Source organism: Aotus nancymaae, unplaced genomic scaffold, assembly GCF_030222135.1.
Source record: "Aotus nancymaae isolate 86718 unplaced genomic scaffold, 86718_ANA_hifiasm-v0.15.2.pri h1tg000043l, whole genome shotgun sequence".
Classification (NCBI taxonomy): domain Eukaryota; kingdom Metazoa; phylum Chordata; class Mammalia; order Primates; family Aotidae; genus Aotus; species Aotus nancymaae.
Window position 1 is genome coordinate 11576913 of NW_026988457.1, and position 20837 is coordinate 11597749.

A 20837-nucleotide genomic window follows, 5' to 3' on the forward strand; every position below is an offset into this window, starting at 1 on the left:
AGTTTATTCAAATCTTTTTCTCTAGGAACTTGATGAACCTTCCATGGATGCTAGGCTCCATGTGTAAGTTCATTAAAATCCACACACCTCACTCACATTCTGGTTTCCTGGACCTGGTAAGGACGACGACCTCTTGCTCCCCTGAGGGTAAATTTTGTTTCCATAAAAAAGTTTGCTGCCTAAGAAGTTCAATGGCAGCCCCTTGTGCTCTTTTTACTTGGAAACCTTAACCCTGTGGATAACTCATCAATGAATCCAATCATTGCCTCTCCCATGAGACTCATTTGTCCTCACATAAAAGGAGCTCCTGTCAATCTTTCAGCTGGTAGGCACAGACCTGCCTGTACATGCCTGATTTCACAGCACATAGCCAGTTAAGTCCTCACTCAAGGATGTTGGGTAAAACAGTAAGGAAAGTACTTAGCTAGTTATGGTTTCATCCTCATTAATTACAGCATGGATAAAATTTAGAAAAAAAGCACTCAGAGGTTCTAGGGCAATAGCTATCATACGCAATTTCTTCCCCAGAAGTAATTAATTTTGGACATAATCAAGTGGATGAGTGTCAGTTTTCTCTATACACACATAATAGCATGTATGACATAGCTTTGAAACTGAGTGTTGTGTTCATCTAGTGTGCCACAGAATAAAAGATGAATTAAGCCACTTACACCTGTCTTCATTTATGGCTTTCATCTTCTGAGTCTTTTCATCTTATTCTTATCTCTTCCTCTCACCCTGTACATTTTGAATACACAATTGTGTGTTTCCAAACAAGTTCCTAACACAGCTATAAATTAGCCACACATTGTGACTATGTAATAATGTGAACTAGGAAATGTAAGCTTATTTTCTAGTGCAAGACATTACCCAAAGCATGCAAATCCAGTGCATGAAGACAAAGGGCTAGTTTTTTACGCAAATATGGAGCTCACACATGTGAGTCCACGTGTGAGAGTTAAATATAACTATTCCCATCTTCCTGGGAAACACGTTAGGCATCCCCATGCAGGTGTCCATGCAAAGAACAGGACGATCAGGTGTGAAAGGAGCCCCACACCAAGCTGACTTACAGCTTCCATCCCTATTTTGAAATAGAGCCAAGCTCCTGGGGTCTGCCTTTACCTCCAGCACTACTGCCCACACCACTAGGTCTGATAAGCTACCTGGGGTTGATGATCAAGGGTTATTCTGTAAACTTAGGAATAATTCAGGCATAATTCAGAGAGGTAAACTGAATCAGCAGCCAGAGGTAATACATAGAGTTTGCTCAGGAAATCTGAAAACCCAGCTATTCTTACAGGTCTAGTTAGTCAAAATTACCAAATACTTCTCTACTAGATTGAGGTTAGGAATAAACAAAAGAAGAAAATACAGTCCCTACCTATGAGGTGTTTCTACCAGTGGCTGCCAAATGAGTATTTATTTATCACCCTTTGTGGCTAGGCCTGAATTGACTCGTCTGTTAAATGGGTTGTACTGTCCTATCCTTCCTATCTTGTGAAGTATGATAACTAAAAGGTAAATAGGTGGAAAGTGCATGGAGTGTAATGGGAAAAAGGTGCCAATGAATTTCACTTTGGATATAAAATGTCTACAGCAGCCCTTCTGCTCTCAAGAAAAAAATGTAAGAAATTAACCATTCCACTTATAAAATAACTGAGTGGCAATCACAGTAATGGAACACTTTGTAAGATCTAGAAAATTAGCCTCAATTCCTACATTATGAATGCAGCATACTTAGTGATGAGAAGTAGCTAAAAGGCCCCCAAGTCTTTCAAAAAAATCAATGCACTTTATTATCTGAGTGAAAAAAAGTATTTAATAAACAATAAAATACCACTAAACACCTATTAGAATGGCTAACATCCAAAAGTTTGACAATACCAATTGCTGGCAAGGTTTCAGAGCAACAGGAGCTCTCGTTCATCATTGGTGAGATGCAAATAGTACAGCCACTTTGAAAGAGAGTTTGGCAGTTTACAACAAAGCTAAACATAGTCTTACCATATGATCTAGCAATCATGTTTTTAGGTGTTTATCCAACTGATTTGAAAACTTATGTCTACACAATCTTGCATGCACACAAAACTAAACACAAATATTTATAGCGGCTTTATTCATAATTGCCAAAACCTAGAAGAAACAAATTCATCAACAGATGAATGGACAAACTGTGGTATATCCATACAATGTAATATTATTCAGCAACAAATATATGAGCTATCAAACCACAAACATATACAGATGAATCTTAAATGCATATTACTAAGTGTAGGAATCCCATCTGAAAAGGCTGGATACTATATGATTCCAAACATTTAACATTCTGGAAAGGGCAAAACTATAGACATAGTAAAATGGTCAGTGATTGCCAGGAAAGGAAGGAGGGCTGAATGGGTGAAGTACAGGATTTTTTGGTGGTGAAATTATCTTGTGTAATACTATAATGGTGGATATATGACAGTATGCAGTTGTAAACACCCACAGAACTTTGCACCAAGATAGTGAATTTTAATGTATAAAAACTTTTAAAAAACTATTCAGGAGGTCAGAAATCCCAGAACTAAACACAGAATGTGCTAAAATAGTCTAACTTTATTGCAAATGTTTGGAATAACCTCACTGAAGGGAGAGTGGCCAACAATTGTGATATACTACCCATGTTTACTGAAAATTAACCATCAAATGGATGACTGATGGTGGGAGCCATGTTTCTCACTGTTGGAGTGGGAAGTTACAGATATGCAAGGGGAAATGGCTAGAATGATCTCTGTGATGACAGCTTAGGATTGAGACATTAGAATCAACTCATATTTAGCTTAATATAGATATGGAAATATTTACAGATATGTGTGCCTACATATATATATATATATGTACACACACAGGCACAGGTTAGTATAAACAGGCCTAGAAGCATCCATACCCCAATATCAATACATGCACCTGGCACACAGAGCTTAGTTTCTGACGCCATTCTCTAATAAAAGAAAGCAGTGTTCTTTGAAGAAATGCCTAGGATCTGGGCAGGAAATAGATAAGATCATCCTAGAGCATCTTGTAATGACAGAAAAGCTAAAACAATCAAATGAAAACCCAACCAAACAAAAAGCCACACACACTGATAGGAATAAAACACAAGGACACAAGAGCCAACTAAAAGATGTTCCAAAGGCCAAAGCTGGAATAATTTGACTAATGAAATAAAGTATTACTGGATTATAACCCCAAATACAAAATAAATGTCCATGAATCCATACTGGTGTAAGTAAATGATGGAATAAAGAAATAAATGGCAGAGAAGAGACACATCTCTCATACAGAATAATTCCAAATAATGTAATTTCTTTCCTTTTCCTTAACTGTGCATTGCACATAGTGACTTTCTTTACAAGTACACTCTGGAAAGGACAATAAACAATTGAACAGTTGAGAAACTCCAGGCTGGATGCAGTGGCTCACGCCTTTAATCTCAGCACTTTCAAAGGCCAAGGTGGGAGGATTGCTTGAGTCTAGGAGTTTAAGACCAACCTGGACAACAAAGTGAGACTCCATCTGTACCATAAAAAAAAAAAAAAGGAGAAGAAAAATTAGTGGTGTGGTGTGGTGCATGTGTGTAGTCCCAGCTACTCAGGAGGCTGAGGTGGGAGGATTGCTTGAGCCCAGGAGGTCAAGGCTACCGTGAGCTGTGACTGCACCACTGCACTTTAGCCTGGGCAACGGTAAGACCCTGTCTCCAAGAAAGAGAGAGAGAGACAGAGAGAAAGAAAGAAAGAAACTCCACAAACTGTACCTTAGTCAGGTGATTGAGGTTGACATCACATCAGTCACATTGATTGCACGTAAACTTGATAGGAGGTAATGTGGTTGGTACTTTTAGTTTGTGATCTTCTTCCCCAAAATTTATAACCTGTTTAATCAGGAGAAACACATTAGGCAAATACCATTTGAGGTGTAGTCTACAAAATACATGACTAGTACCCCTCAAAACTTTGAAGGTCACCAAAACCAAGGGAAGTCTGATAAACTGTCACAGCCAAAAAGAACTTAGGGAGACATAATTACCAACTGTGATGAGGCATCCTAGACGTTTCCTGGAACAGAAAAGGGACATTAGGTAAAAACTAAGGAAATCTGAATAAAGTATGACTTTTAGTTAAATACATGTACCATACTAATGCAGTATGGTTAATAGGGGAAGCTGTGGCATTTACAGAAGCTCTCTGTATTATCTCTATAATTTTTTCTATCAATCTAAAACTGTTGTTCTAACATAAAAATTTTATTCAAAAAATATATGTATATTTCTTCTGGTGCCATATGCGGTGTCAGAAAAAAGTCACCAGTTACTTGTACTTTTTTTTTTTTTTTTTTTTGAGATGGATTCTTGCTCCGTCGCCCAGGCTGGAGTGCAGTGGGACGATCTCAGCTCACTGCAACCTCCACCTCCCAGGTTCAAGCAATTCCCCTGCCTCAGCCTCCGGAGTATCTGGGATTACAGGTGCACGCCACCATGCCCGGCTAAGTTTTTTTGTATTTTTTAGTAGACACAGGGTTTCACCATGTTGGCCAGACTGGTCTCAAAATCCTGACCTCAGGCAATCCGCCAGCCTTGGCCTGCCAAAGTGCTGGGATTACAGACGTGAGCCACCACGCCCCGCGTATTTTTTTTTTTTTTTTCCAAGTAAGAAAATGAAATGGGGGTCAGGATGGTTGTATCAGATGAGCAGGGGTAGAAATTATGGAGAGGGTCTCATGGCTGGCAAGAGGAAGGATAGCGCTGAATGCCTTGAAACCCAAAGTCAAACTTCATATGACATAAACACACATGGCAGAGGAACAGGAAGCAGATCGCCCGTCCCCGAGTGCGTGATGTCTGCAGCTGCTCCAAGGCTCACGACCTTTCCAGCACCTTCAAGGCAGCAGATGACAGATCATTTCCATCACCACAGAGCATTTGGCAAAATCAAAAGAGCTCGGATTTGCACTTTTTAAAAGTCATTTATCCACTCAAATTCTTTCCATTTATTCTCAGAGAAAAACTTGGAAAACACTAACATTCTCATAAATATTAGATTAAATATTTCATTCTGTTTGGTGGAGATTTGATATTTCCCTGCTTTCCCCATTTCTGAAACTTTAAAAGGAAAATTAAAAAACAAACAAACAAAAAAAAACAGTGCCTTAGAAATGCTCCAAAAATTTTAACTCTGATTAGAGTTGGACCGTGTGTCCCTGCATGAATGTTGTATCATTAATGGCCACTTCTTTTCAGGGCTATTTTTAAGCCAAGATAGTGAAGGGTTGTCACTGCAAATACATCACAGTGCTGTCCTTTTCCCTCTAGTTCATCTTTAGGCAGACTGCTTGTGAAAACTGAAACTCAATCAGGGCATTTGTGTTCCATTTGAGTGAGTTTGGTAGAACACTATTTAACCCTATGGGCTAATTACTAAATACCTGTCATGTAATCGGTGGAGACTAATCCATCCATGATTTCAGGTCAACTTGGCAAAAAAAAAAAAAAAACAAAACAAACAAAACAAAAACAAAAACAAACCATGACAGTGTTTCAAGGTCTTTTTCTAAGAGGTCTTGGTAAACCACTAACACAGCTTCAACTTCAGGCATATTGTTAATGGCTCATGAAACACCACCTGTCATATTCTGGAAACAAAACAGAAAACCCTCCAGAGGGGGTGGCAGAACTCCTAGGCTCTGGCCCTGGCTCTGCCACTAACTTTGCCTATTTGGAACTTAGAATGTTCAACTGTAAAATAAGAGGATTAGTTTAGATGACTATGAGATCTTCACAAACCTCACTCCCTAAGAGGAATATGAACATTCATTCCCAGAGTCCTAGGATTTGTTGCCTAAGGGACCCTCAGCAAGTGGATAAAATCTTGGAATTCTTAGATTTTATTTGAAATTTTTGTGTACTTTATATACTCTTCATAGTATATATCAATTATTATTATTATTATACTTTAAGTTCTGGGGTATATGTGCAGAAAGTGCAGGTTTGTTACATAGGTATACATGTGCCATGGTGGTTTGCTGCACCCATCAACCCATCATCTACATTAGGTATTTCTCCTAATGCTATCCCTCCCCTTGCCCCCTACCCTCCAACAAGCCCCAGTGTATGATGTTCCCCTCTCTGTGTCCATGTGTCCTCAGTGTTCAGCTCCCACTTATGAGTAAGAACATGTGGTGTTTGCTTTTCTGTTCTTGTGTTAGTTTGTTGAGAATGATGGTTTCCAGATTCCTCCATGTCCCTGCAAAGGACATGAACTCTTCTTTTTTTTATGGCTGCATAGTATTCCATGGTATATGTATGCCACATTTTCTTTATCCAGTCTACCAGTGATGAGCATTTGGGTTGGTTCCAAGTCTTTACTATTGTGAACAGTGTCTCAGTAGACATACCTATACATGTGTCTTTATAGTAGACTTATTTGTAATTCTTTGGTTATATACCCAGTAATGGGATTGTTGGGTCAAATGGTACTTCTAGTTCTAAATCCTTGAGGAATCACCACACTGTCTTCCACAATGGTTGAAATGATTTACACTCCCACCAACAATGAAAAAGCATTCCTATTTCTCCACATCCTCTCCAGCATCTTTTGTTTACCAGCTTTTTAATGATTGCCATTCTAACTGATGTGAGATGGTATCTCAATGTGGTTTTGATTTGCATTTCTCTAATGACCAGTAATGATGAGCTTTCTTTTGTATGTTTGTTGGCCACATAAATTTCTTCTTTTGAGAAGCACCTGTTCATATCATTCAGCCACTTTTTAATGGGGTTGTTTGTTTTTTTTCTTGTAAATTTGTTGAAGTTATTTGTGGATTCTGGATATTAGTGCTTTGTCAGATGGATAGATTACAAAAATTTTCTTCCATTCTGTAGGTTGCCTGTTCACACTGATGATAGTTTCTTTTGCTGTGCAGAAGCTCTTTAGTTTAATTAGATCCCATTTGTCAATTTTGGCTTTTGTTGTCATTGCTTTTGGTGTTTTAGTCACGAGGTCTTTACCCATGCCTATGTCCTGAATGGTATTGCCTAGGTTTTCTTCTAGGGTTTTTATGGTGTGAGGCCTTACATTTAAGTCTTTAATCCATCTTGAGTTAATTTTTGTATAAGGTGTAAGGAAGGGATCCAGTTTCAACTTTCTGCATATGGCTAGCCAGTTTTCCCAACACCATTTATTAAATAGGAAATCCTTTCCCCATTGCTTGTTTTTGTCAGGTTTGTCAAGGATCAGATGCTTGTAGATGTGTGGCATTATTTCTGAGGCCTCTGTTTTGTTGCATTGGTTTATATATCTGTTTTGGTACCAGTACCATGCTGTTTTAGTTACTATAGCTCTGTAGTATAGTTTGAGATGCGATGCCTCCAGCTTTATTCTTTTTGCTTAGGATTATCTTGGCTAGGTGGGCTTCTTTTTGCTTCCATATGAAATTTAAAGTAATTTTTTCCAATTCTGTGAAGAAAGTCACTGGAAGCTTGATGGGGATAGCATTGAATCTATAAATTACTTTGGGCAGTATAGCCATTTTCATGATATTGATTCTTCCTATCCATGAGCATGGAATGTTTTTCCATTTGTTTGTGTTCTTTCTTATTTTCTTGAGTAGTGGTTTGTAGTTCTCCTTGAAGAGGTCCTTCACATCCCTTGTAAGTTGTATTTCTAGGTATTTTATTCTCTTTGTAGCAATTGTGAATGGGAGCTCACTCATGATATATCAATATTTTTAATATAAAAATGTTTCAAATTGGTTACTATTAAATTAGCAACATTAAATTATTTGCCATTTTCCATCTATATAACAGAATAAAATTGTTATTTATGGGAGATCCATGCCATACATAATCTGTGGCTCCTCATATGCTTGTGGTATTTCTATTCCAGTTTATAAGTCAACAGGACCAAGGTCTTCTCTAGCTCATAATTTCCTGACTCAGTAAAATTTTTCATGATTTGTTACTTTCTTGATTTGTTACATTCAAAATCATGACATAATCAGACTTGCAAATTACAACTGTACCAAAGAACAAATAAAGATGTGTCACAATGTCTGTGCCCCACCATCAGAGGACAGGTGTAGGTTCTAAGTTCCTCACCACCTTTGAATGCAAATCAATGAGACTTTTCATCACCTGATAACCAGAACATTACCATTTTGACAGTTTAAATGGCATTGATCAGTGTCTTTGAATCAGGTACAAGTTTGAAGAGTTTATGGTTATCGAAGAGTTAGAGAATTAAAGAGCTCAACTTATTCAGTTGAAACATCCCATGACATCCTATTAAACACTGCATTAAATTTCAGAATTTATTATTCCTATTTTAAAAAACAATGGTAAAAGAGGGTCAATAAATAAGTGTTCTGAAGTTGTGTAGAGGGCTTCCCATACAGACACTAAACTGTTAGGCTGACAGCTCTTCGTCCTTTGAGTGGCAGTAATAATATTAACTATTTGCCAAAATTTTAAAGCACTGTTTATGAGCCTTAGCTCCTTGAAACCTTACAATAGCCATAGGTTGTGACATAGCATGGGTTGGCTTTCTTTCTCTGACTGATTTGTAGGAGTTTATATTTCAGGATTAGAGTCCTTTGAGAGATAGATGTATTCCAAATACCTTCTTCCAGTTTATAGCTTGTCTATCCATTGGCTTAGTGCATCCATTATCTTAATGTTCTTAAACAAACAGAAGTTTTTAATGTGAATAAAGTCTGATTTTCCTATATTTTCTTTTATGATTAATGATTTTTTGTATTCTATTTAGGAAATGCTTGTGTCCCCCAAATTAATGAGGATGTTCTTCTATATTGTTTTCTAGAAGCGTGATTGATTTAACTCTTATTATAACCCATGTTGAATTAAGTTTTACATATGGTGTGAGGTGGTGTCAGTATTTCTTTCTTTCAATATGGACATCTGGTTGATTCAGCACCTTTTATTAAAGATACTATATTACAATAAAACGTTAGTAATAAATCAGGAGCTTGTATATACAAGTATGGATGTTTCTCTCTGTTACGCTCGTCTATTTATCTATCCTTAAGACAGTATCATAGTTGTTAATTTAGAGTAGATAATAAAGTATATGATTTGTAGCAGGTAGATTTATAATAACTCTTGATTTTGAAGTTTGTTTTATTTTTTAAAATATTGCATTGGCTATTCTGGGTTCCTTGTTTTTCTATGAAAATTTGAGAATGAGCTTGTCAATTGCTACAAAAGAGCCTGTTGGAATTTTCATTGACATTGCATTAAATCCATAAATCAATTTGAGAAGAACAGACACCTTAGCAATATTGAGACTTTCCATCACTGATTATGGCATATATTCCCTACAGTTATTATTATTTTAGTGACTTTTTTCTCAGTAATATTTTGTAGTTTTCTGTATCTTGTATACCTTACACATCTTTAGTCAGATTTATTATAGATATCTGATATATTTCTGATGCCACATGCACCGAATATTTAGTTTCTCTTTCATTTCTTATTTTACCATTCCTATGTTATAAAACGTTCAACTTGCTTTTATTTCCTGATTAACGTTATGATGAACACGTTACAGCTGTGGAGCTGCAAAGTTAGAGGTTCCTGGGGAACTTCTTACTAAAACTTACCCTCTCACTAAAACTTGGGACTGCCGCTAAACGCAAGCGATGGAAGGTATGAATATACATTTCAAGGGAGGGTAAGACGCAGGATTATGGAGACATCTGGGCTTATATTTCCCCTGGGGATATTTATTTTCATTCCATAAAAATAAAAGTAAAAATCCAGGATCCTTACCAAAGAAACTCTCAAGAGAGGGGAAACAGCTGTATCTCCTATAATAAAAATTAGGATTATTTTTTTTCATGGTTCCTCACCTACAATCCCCTTTATGTATAGGATGCATTTGGCTCTCATTTTGTCACACTAGATGTAAGAATTGAGGCACAAGGGAACTCTATAATTACATGTAGTAAGTAAATAATAATAATATTCCTAGCTCCAGAAAACCTCGTTTGTGCATTCAGATTAGTATTAATGAATCTGGGTATTAAAAACTTAGTAATAGGGTTTTTTTGGTTTGTTTATTTAGATGGAGTCTCACCCTGTCACCCAGGCTGGAGTGCAGTGGTGCTATCTCGCTCGGCTCACTCACCCAGGCTGGAGTGCAGTGGTGCTATCTCGCTCGGCTCACTGCAGCCTCTGACTCCCAGGTTCAAGCAATTCTCCTGCCTCAGCCTCCCGAGTAGCTGGGATTACAGGTGCCCACCACCATGCCCAGCTAATTTTTATGTATCTTTAGTAGAGATGAAATTTCACCATGTTGGCCAGGCTGGTCTCAAACTCCTGACCTCGTGATCCACCTGCCTTGGCCTCCCAAAGTGCTGGGATTACAGGCGTGAGCCACTGTGCCTGGCCCAGAATAGGATTTTTTCATGAGGACAAAGTATTTGTCTGGTTTTGATTGTTATGGTGTATTCCCTGACAGCCCTTAGCACAGAGTAGGAATTCAGTAAATATAAGTTACATGAGGTATTAGTTATCTATTTCTGTGAACAAATTATCCAGAAATGTAGCATATGAAAACATAAACATTTATGATTTCATTGTTTCTCTGGGTCAGGAATCTAGGGACAGCTTTGCTGGGTGGTTCTGGCTCAGGTTGTCTTATGAAGCCCCAGGGTTTCTGGGGGCTGAAGTTAGCTGAGGATTGACTGAGGCTGGAAGAAGTGCTTCCATATTCACTTATGCGGCCATTGACCAAGGCTTCAGTGGACCTCTCCACAAAGTTATTTGTGACGAGGCAGCTGGCTTTCCCAAGAGAAAGTTATGAGAGGGAGAAAGCACACTGTTTTGATTTAATCTCCAAGTTATATGCATACCACTATTTCTGCTTTATTCTTTTAATTAAAAGCATGCCACTAAGTCCAGCCCACATTCAATAGGAGGAGATTCCATGATTGCACAAAAGCATGATTACTAGGAAGCAGGGATCACTGGGGCTTTTCTAGAGGCTGACTACTACACATCAATAAATGGGGTACCAGATGTGATATTATTTACATATTTGACTAATTATGTACCTCACACTTCAGCACTGAACTCTGGAATGAGTAGAATTTACATAAGCATGGAAAAGAACAAAAAGGTTCCCACTAGAAGAAACACTGTGTACAAAATAACAGAACATAAAATGGCATGTTCTCTGTGAGGAACTGTAAGTAGATCTCTGATGGAACACAGGATACTGAAGAGCACTCCACCATCAGAGGACGTGTATAGTCTGAGCCTCACAGATTCTAAGCCCCTCACTACCTTTGAATGCAAATCAATGAGACTTTTCATCACCTGGTGGCCAGAACATTACCACTTTGACAGTATAAATAGCATTGACGAATGTATTCGAATCAGGTACAAGTTTGAAGATACTTCAATAATACTGGTTATTAAAGAGTTAGAGAACTAAAGAGCCCAATTTAGTCAAGACATCCCATGACATCCTAGGAAGCACAGCATTAAATTTCAGAATTCATTATTACTGTTTTAAAAGACAACAGTGAAAGGATGTCAATAAATAAGTGTTCAGAAGTTGCGCAGAGTGCTTCCCACACAGAGACTAAACTATTGGGCTGACAGCCCAGGTGTTTGTCTGCCTCTGCCCATGACATCTAACACAAGGAAATGCACCTCAAGGGGCGTTCTTCTCAGTGCTGACTTCCTCTTACTGCTGGTTTTTCAACTCCGTTACCCTAATGCCTTTGCTTTTGTTCTCAATCCTATATTCTAAACTATCAATTTCTGTTGTGAGGTCTTTTGGATGCTAAAACACATTGAATCAATCTACAGTTCCTGCTTATCATTCTTGGCTTTTCCTGGCTCAAATTCCTTCTAGCCAAAACTGCAGTCCTGATTTAGGCAGCGTCCCCAGGAGTGGGAGGTAGAACTGATCTTCCTTTCTCCATGGGAATCCATGAACTCTGCAGAAGATAACAATGGCTTCCATGTTACGTGTAAAGAGGTGTGTGTGTGTGTGTGTGTGTCCTGCATGAGTATGCAAGCATGACTTTCTACTTTTCATGGATATCATCTACCCAGTTTATATCTTTAGTACCCCTTGGGAATCACTCAACAATTTTAGTGTCAAAGGCAATGTCACCAAAAACTTTATTTACTGTCACAACTCTGGCAGCTCCATTCTTGAATGATGAACCTTTGCAAAGACACTCTCAGCATTTTTCAAAGAGAAAAGAGAAAAGAGAAATGGAAAAATCTCAGCTGTGCCTGCATAGAGGACTGTAAAGTCCAGGGCTAGACCGTAATATTTGCTAGTGTCTACTGTGTGCTGGGCATTGTGCTAGGTGCATGGGGGAAGTAACGATGTCTTCCCTCAAGGAAAGTAAAGTCCAGGAGAAGATTAGACATCGATGAAATAATCACACATACAAACATGGAAAGTCATGGTGTGTGTGTTCATGTAGACAGGTGTGAGCATATGTGCTCATATGAAGTTGTACTGGGCCAGGAATCAGAATAAAAACATGAATAATTCAAAGATTGTCTAAGAGACAAGAAATTGGGGCCTGCTTCCTTTTTCTGTCACTTCTTTGAGTACTCCTCCGTGGTGTGAATAGAAATGCTGGAACCAGAAGCTAATTCAGAATTTCTTCGCTTGGGCTTGGCATGGGCTTGTAACGAAAGTGAAGTTAGGAGTAGAGGACATAGAAGTCAGTTTGCTCCTCATCAATCTCAACTTCCCAGTGCACAGGCAATAATAAAGTCATGGTGAAGGAAGTTTATAATAAAATCGCTTCTCAAAACAGGTATGTTTGCTAAATAACATGCCATTGACCCAGTTTTGTTGAATTCAATTAAGTGATATTAAGTCATGTGCTGCATGCAAGACCCTGTTTTAAACATTCCTATGAGCAAATGCCGAGGTTTACAATCATTCTCTGCCCTAAAGGAGCAATGATTTGAAACAGAAATGCCATCAGAACAAATTACTGTAAAGAACAATTCACCCCTACCAGTTAGTTTTAATAAATGTGTTTATCAAGTTTTTAATGGGGCCAAGTGGAAAGGCAGTGCCTTATGTGCAGCCTCCTGACATAATGGAGAATATAATTTCATAATGAGTTAATAACAAATATGTATGGGCTAAGCAAGAGCACAGTTCATTTTAAAGAGTCATTAAGTAGAAGATTTGACTGTGTCTCTGAAATGAAAGTGTGCACACACTGTTTCAAAATGAAGTGGAGGTGAAAGCCTGGGATTGCATTGCTTGATCAACTCTTCCTGGAAAAGGCACAGAATTTGTAACACTTGTTTTGTCACTATTGTTTTACTCTTTAGAGAGTGATAAAATTATTAATTTTCTATTTTTTTAACTAAACAGAAACTTCTGTTTAGGACAGAGTACATGGAAATGTTCCAGAAACTGATTTCTGCATAAGTATATGCGGCTGTGTCTAGGGCAAGAAGATTGGGGATATCACAGGGGCTCGATGTTCATCGTGAAGAAGCCTCGAGGCATTGTGTCTTACGATTTAAATCCTACAAACAACATATTTCACGAATTATAATTTTGAAAATTAGGTGTACACATTTCTGTTCAAACATACATTACTTTAGTTGTTCTAAGCTCATACCTTTATACCATTGTGCGTATGTGTACTTGCAAATTTGAAACCAAGTAGTATTTCAAGGATACAAACTAATCACGAGCTGCATCTAGAGGGCTTCTGTTGCAGGGAGGGCTTCCTGGGAACTTAGCGAGCATGATGTTTCTTAGGGAGTGCCCTTAGTATCCACACCTGTGGAAGGGTGGGGAAAGAGGCAGGGAGGGAGAAGTGAGCTGCAATGCAGACCAAATGAGCTTCAGATGACCTCATTGGAAGCTCTGAATGTCAAATAGCTCATCAGTTATTTCTGAGTTGCATCAAAGCCTTGGTCAGTCATTGGATGCAGACTACCTGAAAAAGGGACTTGACCTTGGGTGAGGGAGTTGTCTGTAGCCAACTGAGGCAATTCCAGAAAAGCCCAACAGTGGAAACCTGTCAGCTGACAGCACTCCCAACGGGTGGGGGAACAAGTCCTTGAAGTGGGATCTAGGCCATGTATCACAGTGTCCACGAAAGACCAGAGGCAGATCTGGCTAAACAGCAATGATCCCCTGAAGCTTTTCTCATGATTTAGCAGATCAGATCCCAGTACTGCTTACTGGTAATGCCATATCCAAAACAGGCGTCTCTCATGCAAGGCCTCTTCTTCTTGTCTATTGAGAAACAACATACAATCTTGGAAAACTTCAAACACAAATCCAATTCAGGGGAGCGCCATAAAACCAGCAAACCTGCAGCAAGCATGACGTAACTACAGTGTTGTACAAAGCACGGCTCATGCATTGAGATCAAAACACGGATTTATTTTTGTCACTCCCTAACCCTTCCCAGAGTCTCCTTATAGCTCCAGAAAAAAGCTCTACATTTATACCACATTGTCTCTTCCCTCCTTCCAAGGGTCTGTCCCCTGACCAGGCAGTGCTCTCTCACACACAAGGGTGCAGTGAATCTCAGTCCACACTCAGCTTTCATTTTCTCAGGCAAGAATTGGGCCTTAATCTTCTGAGGTTGCTCCTGAGAACACGTTTCAAAGCTCTCCAAGTGCCTTTCCTAAAACTCTCCCCGCTAGGCTTGGAGCTGAACCGGAGCACCCATTGCACAGCACAACAAGGCCTTTGCTTTCTTCAAAGAAGTCTCCACAAGGCTCCTCTCAAAGTTCTCCCTGGGACTTATATTCTCTGGTCTGGCTGAGGCAGCCAAGAGTTGAGTTGTAGAAAGGGGTCTTAAAACCATTTGCTTCGGGTATGTGAATATAGGTGGTGGAGGCTTGTATTCTGACTTTGATATCTTGATATCTATCCCGCAATGCCTTGGTATCTTATGAAGCAAGCAGGGGCCCCAGTAACACCTCCTTCTGCATTATAATGGGCAAAGTTGCCGGTGGAATCTGGTGGTCAATGAAGAGCTGCTGGATAAGCTGACAGCCTATGTGCAGATCCAGCTACTACATATGGAGTTCCTCCATTGCAATCTCCTTTCCAAGTGCATGGAGTTCTTGGTTTCCATGCCGGCCAAGTATCTTCTAAAAAATAATTCAGGCCGGGTGCAGTGGCTCACACCTGTAATCGCAGCACTTTAGGAGGCCGAGGCGGGTGGATCATGAGGTCAAGAGATCGTGATCATCCTGGCCAACATGGTGAAACCCCATCTCTACTAAAAATACAAAAATTAGCTGGGAGTGATGGCGTATGCCTGTAGTTCCAGCTACTTGGGAGGCTGAGGCAGGAGAATGGCTTGAACCCGGGAGGCAGAGAGGTTGCAGTGAGCTGAGATTGTGCCACTGCACTCCAGCCTGGCAACAGAGTGAGACTTTGTCTCAAAAAAAAAAAAATGAATTAAGTTAACATAAATAATAAGATAAATTAATTGAATTTTTAAAAAAGAAAAGTGTGTTATTTTAGAAGATTCTTTGAGCTCAAAGGTACTTTATAGAATACCTAATTACACATCTTTATTTTATAAATGAAGAAATTGGTTTCCCAAGAGGTTTTCAAATAGTCACTCTTTATTCAAAATATTATTTAGTGTGTACTCTTTGCCAAGTGTGATATTGTGATATAAGAAGAAATATTTCATATACAAGTGAGATCATGCAATATTTTTCTTTCTCTGTCTGGCTTATTTTATTTAGCATAAAGTCCTCCAGATCCATCCATGCTGTGCAAATGAAAGGCTCTTTTTCTTTTTAAGAGCTGCATAATATTAGATTGTAATATACATGACATTTTCTTTATTCATTCTTCTATCAATGGACATTCAGGTTATTTCCACATTTTGGCTATTGTGAATAACACTGTAATGAACATAGAAGTGCAGGTATCTTTACAAGGTGGTGATTCTATCTCCTTTATGTATATATGCAGGAGAGAGATTGCTGGGACTTCTGTTAAATAAGTAGATTTTAGCTGTTCTTGCCATGCACACCAAAGTAACTATATGAGATAATATGTTAATCTGCTTCACTAACCACTTTACCGTCTATATGTATCCCATAACATCATGTTGTAGCCCTCAAATATATAAAATAAAATTAATTTTAAAAATGAAATGATAGGCAAAAATAAACATGTTTGTATGTATTTTGGTTTCGGTCCTCAGCATCTAAGCCTGAACTCCTAAAACCCTTGTAATTTCCTAAGTGTAAAGAGTGCTAGGAATATCTTTTGTTATAATATTTGTTTTGTTTTGGGTTTTGTTTTTTTTTTCGTTTTTTGCCTCCAGTTTCTGAAATAGTTTGGGGAGATAAAGGTGAAGGAATAATCTCTGTTGTTCATAACAAGCTCCTTTTGCCTATAATCCCAGCACTTTGGGAGGCTGAGGCAGGTAGATCATGAGGTCATGAGTTTGAGACTAGCCTGACCAACATGATAAAACCCCATCTCTACTGAAAATACAAAAATTAACCAGGCATGGTGGCGCATGCCTGTAATCTCAGCTACTCGGGAGGTGGAGGTGGGAGAATGACCTGAACCCAAGCGATGGAGGTTTCAGTGAGCCAAGATCGCACCGCTGCAGTTCATTCTGGGTGACAGAGCGAGACTCTGTCTCAAAAAAAAAAAAAAAAAAAAAAAAAAAGAAAGAAAAAGAAAAAGAAAAAGAAAAAAAAACCCAGCTCCTTTCAACCACATCTAAGTTTGTGTTCATCAGGTGACATTTGGAAAGCCCCTAAGCATGAGGCAGTGGGGATGGGGTGGTTGCCAGGGGAACCAACCATAATTAAAGGCTTGGAAATTTCAGTGACACCCCCTGAATTCTGGGGGGAGGGAAAGATGTTGAAAGCTGAGTTGATCACTAATGGCCAATGATTTAATCAATCATGCCTATGTGATAGATCCTCCATAAACATGTTAACCAAAGGGGTTCAGAGAACTTCAAGGTTGGTGAACTAGAATGCATCTATTTGTGAAGAGGTTGGCATCCTCAAACTCCTCAGGGAGAGAAGCTCCTGAGCTCAGGATCCTTTTAAGCCTCACCCTTTGTATCTCTTCATCTCTTCGTGTCCTTTAAAATTATTTTCTGTTTAATAAGTCAGTAATGGTATATAAAGTTACCTTGAATTCTGTGAACTATTCTAGCAAATTATCAAACATGAGGAGGAAGTGCTGGGAGCCTCTGATTTGTAGCCATGTCAGATAGAAGTTTGTGGCAACCTGGAGACTCACTACTTGCGATTGGCATCTGAGGTGAGGGGCAGTCCTGTGGCACTGAGCCCTTAATCTGCAGAGTCTGGGCTTACTCTGGGCAGTTAGTGTTAGAATTGAGTTAAACACCAGGACATCCAGTCAGGGTCACCAAAACTTGTGGAATTGGTTGGTGTGCAAATAAAACCAAACATTTGGTGTCAAAAGTTTGAGAAAGTATAGAAAAACAGTTTTTCTTTTTACAAGTTATTACCAAAATGCTTGTGCTATGGCAGTATAGAAGGGATCCCCTGCTCTTCAAAGAATGTATTGTCTAGTGAAGGCAACAGTCACATAAATAAGCTATTACAATACATTGTAATCAGAAAGTTCTTAACTGAATCTGTGTAAGAACCTGGATTTCTTAGCTGGCTACAGTGGCTCACACCTGTAATCCCAGCACTTTGGGAGGCTGAGGCGGGTGGATCACCTTAGGTCAGGAGTTTGAGACCAGCCTAGCCAACGTGATGGAACCCCGTCTCTACCAAAAATATAAAAAACTAGCTGAGTGTGATGGCATGAACCTGTAATCCCAGCTATTTGGGAGGCCAAGGCAGGAAAATCGCTTGAACCCAGGAGGTGGAGGTTGCAGTGAGCTAAGATTGTGCCACTACACTCCAGCCTGAGTGACACAGCAAGACTCCATCTCAGAAAAAAAAAAAAAAAAAAAAAGAAGAACATGGATGTCTTATTAACCCTGGGACCTCCCCCAGTCAACTTGCTGGGATGACTGGGAGGCATTTTAGAATGCACTCTTTACTGGGTAAGGATTTTGAAACTCTTTGAGGAGGCTGATTAATTACCTCCAAGCCTGTAATTTTGATAATCCTGAGGAGCAAGCTCTGATTTTTTTCTTGCCCAAATTCCTACCTAAGGGGTCTAGGGAGTCATGCCCTGCAAACCATAAATTCTCATCAGATGGGTTTTATTTGACTCTATATATCATGACTCACTTTTTAATCTGACTCTGGCATAACATTACGAGACAAGGAAAAATATTTAACCCCAAAATATATTTCCTCGACATTCCTTAAAATTGCCCTGCAAAGTCTCTTTTGGGAAAAATCTACATTCTATAGAGAATCTCGTTCCCCTTTGTTTTCCTTCCTTCCCTTCTTCGCAGATCCAGGAGATAAGCAACCAAGAGCCAGGCACCCTTTTAGGTCTAATAAGAAATAGTTTACAATCTGTTCTCTCTCTATATCTCAAGACTGCTATATGGGAGATTCCTCTGCAAAGTAAAACTTGGTCCCCACAATCCGTTATCTTAACCTGAACATTCCTTTCCATTGATCCCAGATCTTCAGATAAACTCAACCAATTGTCAACCAGAAAATGTTTAAATTTACCTATAGCCTGGAAGCCCCTGCTTTGAGTTGTCCCACCTTTCTGAACCAAATCAATGTATTTCTGAAATATATTTGATTGATGTCTCATGCCTTCCTAAAATATATAAAACCAAGCTGTATCCCGACCACCTTGGGCACGTGTTCTCAGGACCTCCTGAGGGCTCTGTGATGGGCCATGGTCACTCATATTTGGTTCAGAATAAATCCCTTAAAATATTTTACAGAGTTTGACTCTTTTCATCGACATTCTTTAGCATCAAGATGTCAATTCTTGGTATTTGATTGAAATGTCCAATTAAGGAAAGCCACATTCATTTCAGGACTTAATTCTTAGCTGAATGCCACCTTCCAGCAGGCATGAAAGGGAAAAGTCTTAAAACTCTATAATACTGAGAAAAGTACTACTATAGATGAAATGGTTACCTCAGATTCTGAAAATATTTTCTATTTAAGATCCATTTTGAACTTCTCAGAAAATACGAATCAGCAGATTTCTACATATTGCTATTATTTATCCAGGCACCTGGGGAAGACTTTGTTAAAATCTCTGCTTCCCTTTGTACTGTTAATATTAATTGAAACTCATTTTCAGTAAAGCGCCAGTCATGAGTATGTGTTAGATGAATGCATATATGTCAATGGAACTGTGTTCAAAATGCACTTTTTTTCAGTCATTCCCTGCAATGGATGTTGTATAAAACAGTATTTTCAGCTGATTGTCCACAACATATACTGAGTTGAGGAAATTGAGTGGTATTTGCTTTCTTTTTCACAAGGGACTTATTTCAGCTAGCCAGTGAGGAGAAAACTATATATATCTATGCAAAATCATCCACATTTACCCTTTGAAACAGATTGTTTCAAGGACTCTGGCTCCATCTGAGAGTATATCCATATATTTGGAACTATGCACCTTAGAATGCACGACCTTCTGTCCATGCTTTTCTGGGAGTCCCTGATCTGAAGGGAATGGCTTAGTGCAAGTGCAAGCTCAGTGACATGCGCTTGGGGGAAGGGAGGGTTCAGTAGAAACTTCTTGACAATGACAACATGTTGAAATTTGAAAAAAGGATTTAGAGGCATCAAAGTACCTCACCTCCTCTCTTAGTGAAAATGGATTGCCACAGAGGATAATATTCAGTTATATTTTAGTTAAAATACTACCTATTTAATTATTAATAAAATAGAAATGTGATTAAAATATGCTGGGCTGATAATATATTATTGGTTTATGTTTTATTAATAATTTATAAAAATGGATGAATACATCATCTCAAATAAAGATATCAATTCCAGACACAAGAGGTTTCTTTATTCACCTTTGGGTGATTCAATGTTTAAAAATAGAAAGCTAAAGAAACCAAGAGGACAGAAGACTTTTATCATCTTCTAAATTTAGGGCTTTGAATGATAAGGACGTTATGTGTCACAAAACAATACAATTTCACCGACAGAGTGCTAAAGTGAAATTACCACTTATTTGGGGTCCCTGAGATAGCACTTTCATTTTCACTTTGTTTTATTTTATCTATTTGGTGGGAGCAAGCTTTGTCCTCCAAGGGAAATACAAAACCTGCCTTCACGCTGTGATGAGAACTGTGAATAGCCCTGCCTGGAAAAACTAATCTTATCCACAAAGTTTACTGGGCAGGCATCTGTATTATTACATTAACTATGGCTAGATAGAAAAGCTCCAGTCTAACATGTGTAAACACCATCTGACAATGGCCTTTGGGCCCTCCTCTCTCACTAACACCCTAGGAGAAATTATCCACCACAGTTAAGATGCTGATTTCTTGATGATGGAATGGGAGTTTAAAGAAATATGAAGGACAATAGGAGGAAGCAGCCCCCAGATGAAGAGAAATCTATTTCCATTAACATTTGCTAGGGCCAGGCTTTCAGGGAAGAAACTGAATTTTATTAGTTTCTCTGCTGATCAGTACCCATCATCAGCTGTAGCAGACAAAAGATGAAGATGGGGAAAAGAGAAAAAAAAAAAGGAATTTAAAAGATGCTACAAACCAGAAATTGTGTGAGGAGCTTCTAAGAGCTGCAGTTTCCTCTCTGATTCTGGAGAGAAGAACAGTTCAGGAGAGATCAGAGTATTTTCTCATTTAAAAATGATGTAGCAGTTGCTAACTCTAAACTCTTGCTGGGA

General features: G+C 38.8%; 1 protein-coding gene across 2 annotated transcripts in view; it reads right to left on the reverse strand.

Moving 5' to 3' along the window:
• LHFPL6 (LHFPL tetraspan subfamily member 6) overlaps positions 1-20837 on the reverse strand; it is a 398883-nt gene that overhangs the window by 27475 nt on the left and 350571 nt on the right. Inside the window, exons 4-5 of one of the 2 annotated variants that reach the window (XM_012469847.3) lie at positions 3797-3913; positions 3462-3558 (exon numbers count right to left, since the gene is read on the reverse strand). In XM_012469847.3, coding sequence (XP_012325270.2) covers positions 3831-3913 — 83 coding nt within the window. In that variant the 3' untranslated portion in view covers positions 3462-3558; positions 3797-3830. Of the gene's footprint in view, positions 1-3461; positions 3559-3796; positions 3914-20837 lie in introns of those variants that run through there. The other variant, XM_012469848.3, reaches the window with a different exon arrangement.